Source organism: Vollenhovia emeryi, unplaced genomic scaffold (genome assembly GCF_000949405.1).
Source record: "Vollenhovia emeryi isolate VEMERY1.0 unplaced genomic scaffold, V.emery_V1.0 DF939335.1, whole genome shotgun sequence".
Classification (NCBI taxonomy): domain Eukaryota; kingdom Metazoa; phylum Arthropoda; class Insecta; order Hymenoptera; family Formicidae; genus Vollenhovia; species Vollenhovia emeryi.
In genome coordinates this window covers 1855-9570 of record NW_011967031.1, presented here as the reverse complement: position 1 = coordinate 9570, position 7716 = coordinate 1855, and the positions used below count along the sequence as shown (strand labels likewise).

At 34.5% G+C, this 7716-nt stretch overlaps 1 protein-coding gene across 1 annotated transcript; it reads right to left on the bottom strand.

Moving 5' to 3' along the window:
• Positions 1 to 3352: 3352 nt before the first annotated feature.
• LOC105558530 (UDP-glucuronosyltransferase 2B1-like) lies at positions 3353 to 7604 on the bottom strand. Its single transcript, XM_012006259.1, has 6 exons — positions 7144 to 7604; positions 6755 to 6991; positions 6011 to 6427; positions 5555 to 5792; positions 4380 to 4599; positions 3353 to 3808 (listed from the first exon to the last, which is right to left on the bottom strand). The coding sequence occupies exons 1-6, from the start codon at positions 7372 to 7374 to the stop codon at positions 3514 to 3516; spliced, it is 1638 nt and encodes a 545-aa protein (XP_011861649.1). The 5' UTR covers positions 7375 to 7604; the 3' UTR covers positions 3353 to 3513.
• Positions 7605 to 7716: the final 112 nt, after the last annotated feature.

The following is a 7716-nucleotide window of genomic DNA, read 5'->3' as shown; positions in this document are numbered from 1 at the left end:
TGCTAATTTGAGCCGCGAAATAAATTTTTGCAACTCCGTAGAATCGTTTGAGTTCGCGAATTTTTCGAAGTTTAAATCCTTTATTATATTTCCACCTCGCTTCCTAGTGTAAAAGCATCTTCGAGGAAAATCATCTTAGGGAAGCGAAAGTAGAGGCTTCGCCCTTTAAAATGAGCCCAGAAACATTGTCGTACGATTTTGTTTCACGAAGTTATAGCACTTTAAAAATCGACAATTTTTCGGCAATATTTTAGTGATCCTTCAATTTTGCTGTCGAGTGTATATGTACATCTAGTTTTATGCTTTTCGTTTTTATTTTTCTAAGAATTGAAAAAGTTAACAGAACTTCTCTTTGCGCTATTCATTTCACAATCATTACATTGTCCGGTATTTCAAATGGCATTTCAACATCTTCTACAGCACTTGCAGCTTCCGACTAGACAAAATCAATACAACGATCTTAGTCTTGTTTAGTTCAAAAATTTTCTATTTCACATCTGTTCCTAATGATATTATGATGGCTCCGCTTTTTGCTTCGTCAAGAAATACACGCACATCCCGTAAGATAATGATAAAAACATTTCGATGATACACAAAAATATTATACAAAATCAATATACAAAATATACCTAATAAAAATCTAAATTCTAAATCGGCAAATCGAGAGTATCCCAGTGAGAAATCGACATCGACGTTGACAAATTGACGTCCATTCGACTTGACTTCGTTTCGATATCGATCGACGAGTCTTTCTCGCTGGGATTCGATATTGACAAAATGGATTATTCTAAGCAAAGGGCTATTATCAAATTCATTCAAACAATTTTCGTGCACAGGTCCGGCAATTGGTTCCGCGACCTGAGCACGCAGTTCTCTAGTCTCCAGGGCACTCGGTGGCAATGGAATCTCAAACTCGAACATACAATGACTATTGATTACGACAATACTATTACTGTCATTTTCTATTTCATTATAACATATTCCTCAGCGAGCCGTTGAACGATAATCAAGAAATAATAGTGTGATCGCATGAAATCGTCTGTCATAAAATATATAGTATTCTACGTTCTCTGCCACAAACTTGCGAGTTTTGCAATATCTGAACTTGTATAAGGTCGAGCTGTCGACTAACTTACAAAGACCACCCATAAAATCATTGAGCCACGGTGCAGCACTTAACGACATAAAACCAAATATTAGGTATAGAATTTTCAATTTCGTAGGTGGGACAACGAATTCTCAACGTTCGTTGTTGTTTTTCTCTCGACGCGGTGACGTATGATGTTCTTGCGTGCCATCGTGTACCCGAAGGTCGCCGCGCTATCACTCGCTCGCCGAACGTCAAGCCGGTAAGCAGTGGCGATAGTCGCTCCGTGCGTGGTATTACTTTTGCGTTATCAGTCTCCAAGACCCGATCGCGATGAATGCAGGGATAAATCGTTAAGGATTTGCACATCTTTATCAGTAACAAGTAACGTTCCTCGATTAATTACGAATTGTATGTTGAGGCGACGGCTCTTTATCAACGTATACATAGATATATCACGAGACTAACTCATCTAAAATATCAACGTAAACGTCGTAAACCATCGTAATCCTTTTTACCCGACTAATGTTGATTAATTCCATGGTACTTTGTCGCGATTACATCTCGTTTGCGCACCGCGCTTTTAATTATCTATCGATTTCGTGTAATCTGTTCCATTTTCGGGAAAAGAGAGAAATTTGTGCGACTTCGGCGTTCGCGCTGTAATTCGCTCTGTCGTTGTTCGCAACTCGAACGGGCAGGAAGTAAAGAAAGTCGCTTATCGCACGTCGTTATATTATGTAAAGGTAATCGAATATTATCTCGGTTAACTGTTGCAATTAATAACAACTATTTATTGCTGGAAATTTCGCTCACATAATTTATTTCGAGGATTAGATTGAATGACAAAGATCGTAAAATATCGTTTCGTTGCGGACTAATAACTACTTCTTTACCGCAGATTATGCTTCCGGTGCTCACGTTGCGTTTTATATCGCCAATTCAATAGTGATTTATCCATTCTTCCGAATCAAAAATGCAAGTTGTTAGTTTGAGTAATTTGTATAATAGAGATCGAGTCACGCGATATTTGTTAATAATATTTCGTGCGTTTCGCGGTATTTCCCATCGCGTACGGGAGTGCCCGAAATTTCGCGCGATCGATGATTATCTCGAGTGAGTTAGTCGAGTGTCGTGTGAGTGCAACAAGGAAATCTGAGAGGAGGAGGAGGCATCGGGCAACGGCAGAGAAATAGTGAGATAAGTGTCTTATATTTTTATGTTATTTGCTACTTGTGCAAAATAAAGCATCTATTGTGTGTTTTTATTTTATTTATTCAAACGATTCGAACGAGAATTCGAATAAGTGTTAGAGACAAAACCATACATATAAAATTTTGTGAGTTTTTACTTTTGGAACTATTTTGCTATGCATCTTCTGACACTGCCGACAAAGTCACCACTTTGTGCGTATCCATGCTACGCCTATTTTTTAGGATTGTACCGTAAAATTCAAAATTACATTCACATAAGTTATCTGCATGATATTTACATCAACTTTTCTCATGTAGACAATGTAAATTTTATAAATTAGATGTCAGAATGCATAGCACAGACGTGCACCAAGTGGAAATTTTATCGACAGAGACAGAAAACGCGTAATAAAATAGTTCCAAGAGTAAAAATGGGCGTAAGAGCGCGCAAAACAGTCTCCCGAAACGGTATCAAGTACAACGTCGGCATGGCTGCTCTCAGGTTTATCTCTGGAGGTACAAATGCTAAAATTTATAAGGCCATTTCTCAGGCAGCACACATTGGTTTCGAAACCGTTTCCTAAACGTTTTCACGTATCGTTTCAAAACCATTTCATAGAAACGTTTATCAAAGGTAAAAATGTCCATCAAAAAAACGTTTTGGGTAACATGAAAAAATCAATTTTTCGTTTTTGTAAAAACGTGAAATATCCCAGACAGCACAGATCTCCTGAAGACGTTTTAAAGACATCCTCTGGACGTCCTTATGTCTTAAGAATGTTCCCAGGACATCCATAGGATATCGTGTGCTGTCTGGGATGTATACGTTTTTAAAATTAAGGTTTAAAAACGGTTTCCATTTAAACCGTATATTTATGGTACTTTATGTTTCTTAGGTATTAGACACGTCTAAGAAACGTGTGCTGCCTGGATTGGGAAAGAGCTACCTCAAAAAGAATACAAATGACTATAAGAAATATTTAACTAAAAAGGAACAATATATTTTATTTAATACAAGAGTTCTTTTTAACAAAGAGATCTGCTTAATAAAAATACTAAAATATTACTAATATCTACTATTATATTGATTTATTTGACAAGTGAGTACAATGTAACATATGGTATAAAGGATTATACATATTTATGTAAATAATATATTATACTTTTGTGAATATTCACGTTTTTAATATTAAATTCAGTAATAACACGCACTCTCTGTTGATATTTAACAGTTTAAGCTTGTTTGCTTTTGCACAACTTAAATACAATATATGTATAATTGTAGCAAAAATTAATTAATTTTCTTGTTAAAAAGTATATACTCAACAATATTATGAAGAAAATAAGGAACAAAACTGCGTAGACATCGATTAGATTTTGTACCATCCAACTCTGAGATCTAAGTGGCGTTGCTAAACTTCCATTAGGATGACGAGCGGTGTATTCAATACTCCAAACAGCTAAATCTAATGGCGGGATTGGCCGGTCCCGGAATTCACTGGATAATCGTTTCATGTTTCTTGTATAACTGCACAAAAATTTTATTAATATAATACAAACTTATAGCACGACTTAACTAAAAATAAAAGCTGCAAAGACATGCATGAAAATAAAATTGTATAACATATTAATTTTTAAACATTATTTTAATAAAAAATTTCTTAAACCGATTGTATCAAATTATCCAAATAGCATAGAGAATCCAAAAAAATGAAATTTGAATTTCGGAAATAATGAATTTCGGAAATATGAAATGAATTCCTTTCCATACCATTTTTGTTCTAAAAACTTCTTAAAAGATCAAAATTAATTTATTTCTGTATATCCAATTCTAAGCCTTTTTTCAACGACAAATAAAAATTTTTTCAAACCAAAAATAAATTCTCTTGAGTTCAAAATAAATTACGCTAACAAAAGTTTTTTTTAATTCTGAACTGATTTTTAGTTTCTAACAATCGATTTCGAGACGAGATCGAGACGAGAACGAGACTTTTCTAGTCTCGTGCGCATCTCTACATAATGCAGATATTATTTAAAGTAATTGTACTTATTGTGCATTACTTTTTTTCAATAATAATTGTTACACTCAAATAGAATACCTTTTATTGTAAAGTATTTTTTCAATTGCATGTAGTACGGACTGTGTAGATAAAATTTTAAAGTCTAAGCGTATACCAACGCCTTTAGCCACTAATACTTCAGCATTAGACTTTTGATCCATAAAGAAAGGCGTTACAATCATTGGTATACCTTCCCAAATGGCTTCTTGGGTGCTAAGAAGACCAGCATGCATCCAGACTGCTTTCACATTTTTATGAGCTTAAAATAACAATTCATTATAATAAATTTATTTGTCAACTAGTATCGTCAAAATTTGATGTAATAAAACAAAATAATTTTTTAAACGGTATTATATTTAAATTTTAAATTTTAATCGACTTCAGCTGGCCACATTTATTGAATACGCTTTCACAACGCTTCGACCTTTGGTTTAGGTACTTATCAAGTAAGATCTAGGAATAAATTTTTACATACAGTTTACGTGAGAAGTATAAACGAGAGCAACACAAGAAGGAGAGAGATAGCAGAAATGGTTTTTATAAAAATGACTAATGACGCTATCAATTTACAAAAAGACGCAGAAAATCTTAACGCTATTTATGACCGCGTAATTGACTTAACTTAAATCTGGACACCACTATTTTTTTATTATTTTGACTTATTCTCGTGACTTTTACTTGTTTTTAATTACACCAACCGACCAATATTTCAGTCCATCATGCCCCGTCATCTATCGAGCAATATGTTCTCGTGTATCAAACACTGACACTAAATTTTCATAGCATGTAAGTCTTTATATTAATTACATTCCAAATTTCTGCACCTTTCTCTCTTTCTAACTCTCTCAATTTTAGTATATGATCATACATGAAAATCCATTTTACATCGCCAAAACACACCCGAGTCTATGTATACGACCACCTCAAATAATGTCTCCAACAATTGTAAATTATTGTAACAGTGAACACAACATCTCCGATTTATTTAATTTATTTATACATATATTAATATTGTTAATCTCTAATTTATACAGTCAGATCGCTTGAAAAGGACCAAAACCCACGGTCGAAATGTAGCGATGCTTAAATCTTTAAAATTGCCAGATACGGTCAACAAATCTTAATGTTTTTAAAATTAAACAAATTGTATAAGAAAACATGTATCGAGTTTGACGTTTTTCATATTTTTTTTAGGTATCAGGGAACGTACGTACACAAAACTTCTTTTTGCGGTATCCACTTCATTGTCATGACATTATCCGGCATTTGAAATGATGCTTCAATATCTCGATCAATTATATCTAACTTCCAAAGCACTCGTTGTTTCAATTTCGACAGAGCCAATATAACGGCCTTAATCTTGTCTGGCCCGAAACATTTCCATCTCACATTTGTACCTAACGATATTACAATGGCTCCGCTCTTTGCTTCATCAAGAAATACATGCACGTTCTGCAAGATAATAAAAATAGAAAAATATATATTTTAATAATATATATTTCAATTCTACAGCAACTAATCAAAAGTAAATGATACACGTTTACAGAACGGATTATTCTAAACGTGAAGCATATTCCTAATTCTTTCAAATAAAATTCGTACGACATTCTTCGTATAAACTGTTTTTAGATAAATATTGAAAAATTGGAATATAAAAGCATTATTCTTACCTTGGGATACGTTACGACTTTATCTCCAGCAATCGGCTGTACGGTCTGAACGTGCAATCCCCCAGTTTCCAAAGTGTTCGGCGGTACTGGAATTGCAGGCTCAAACGCACAATAACTATTAATTAAAACTATATTAATACTGTCTTTTTCTATTTCGTGTAATGGCCTGATTGCGTGGCCTACATATTTCTCAGCGATCCGTTGAGCGTTAGGCAAGAAATAATAGTGTCTCAGAAGATCATCCACCATGAAATATAAAGTATTCCACGTTGTCTGCCACAAACCTACAGGTTTTGCAATAACTGAACTGGTATAAGGTCGAACAGTTGGATAACTTGGACCACCGGTGAAATCCTTGAGCCAAGGTGCACTGCCTAAAGGAATAAGGCCTACTATCGGTGGCTTACCCTTAGCATCCTGTAGAGAATGTGCAAGAAGCAAGAATAACAAAAAATAAAAATAAAAAGTAAAGAGAACGCAAGACTTTTTACGTTCTAATACTTTTTCACATTTTGTATATCACAAAAACCTATAAAATGCATTTTTTTTAAATATCCTTTCTCACGTAACAAAAATTATTATCACTGAACTGATGACTACTCGCTTTCAATACGACTTCAAGGCCGTGCGATGCCATAAAAACAAAATTTTACTTACAGAGTTGCTTCAGGTGCTTGCGACGAAGAAATGTACTGAATAATTTACAATTTCATTACAATGCAAATATACATCGCTTATCTTTACCTCCCACAATCCGTAGAAACATTGCTGTAGAGTAACGTCGTGTACTATAACATCAAACTCGACAGTCTTGATCATTTCCAGAAGTTCTTTTGCTGCTTTCGTTTTTATCACTGTGTCGCATTTTATGATGCCCCATAGATATGCAACATAAGCCATATAAAATTCGTTGAATTCCTCCCACTGATCAGGGCAATAATCTTCAAATTTGTCGTGAGACGTCATCACATCTGCGAAAACCTGAAAAAAGTCATATAAATCTGAAACTCTGAAGTATTCTTCATTATGTGAAACGAAATCAAACGATTAAATTTTATTTTTAAAAAATTAAATAGTATTTTAAAACAAAAAATGTGTTTATGTTCAAGTTCATACTAATAATATCTACTTACGTCGTACGTTAGGTTCTCCGCGAGTTTCCCCTCAATCTTAGTCTCCAGTACGCTCACTGTGTGCACATGATGGCCTTTGCGAAGCAGTCCTTTAACTAAATGCTCCGTCCAGATGTGATGACTGGTCGATGGAATACTCTGTATCAGTAAAACTGACAGTGGTTTCGATGTCACGAGGCCAATTGAAATACAGCAAATAAAGTAAAACGATAAAATAAAACAACTTGACATTGTTGAAACAAACGCGCCCCCTTGCTGAACTTTCGATCAGATCGCAAGACTAAAAGCAAAAGCATGTATTTCTAGTATGCATTCTAGTTTTGTGCTTCTCCTTTCTTTATTTCAAGCTAATTATAGCTACAATCCACATACCACAAATGACTGTTTGCCGGCTGATAGTCGACATTTTTTCACCTTGAAGTCAACTTTTTAAGTCGACATTTAATTAACTATTTATAAGATGGTTTATTGTCGACTTTAACTATAGACTGAAAGTCGACCTAAAGTCGACATTTCCAGGAACCCACATAGCACAGCGACATCACAGTGATATCAGTGTGATATCTGTTTAAG

Bases quoted from the DNA above. Each gene is read 5' to 3' on its own strand.
- LOC105558530 (XM_012006259.1), bottom strand. From the start codon at position 7,374: ATGTCAAGTTGTTTTATTTTATCGTTTTACTTTATTTGCTGTATTTCA. The intron at 6,992-7,143 runs GTAAGTAGATAT...GACTTTTTTCAG, and splicing joins CGGAGAACCTAACGTACGAC to GTTTTCGCAGATGTGATGAC. The intron at 4,600-5,554 runs GTACGTACGTTC...TGTTATTTTAAG, and splicing joins ACCGCAAAAAGAAGTTTTGT to CTCATAAAAATGTGAAAGCA.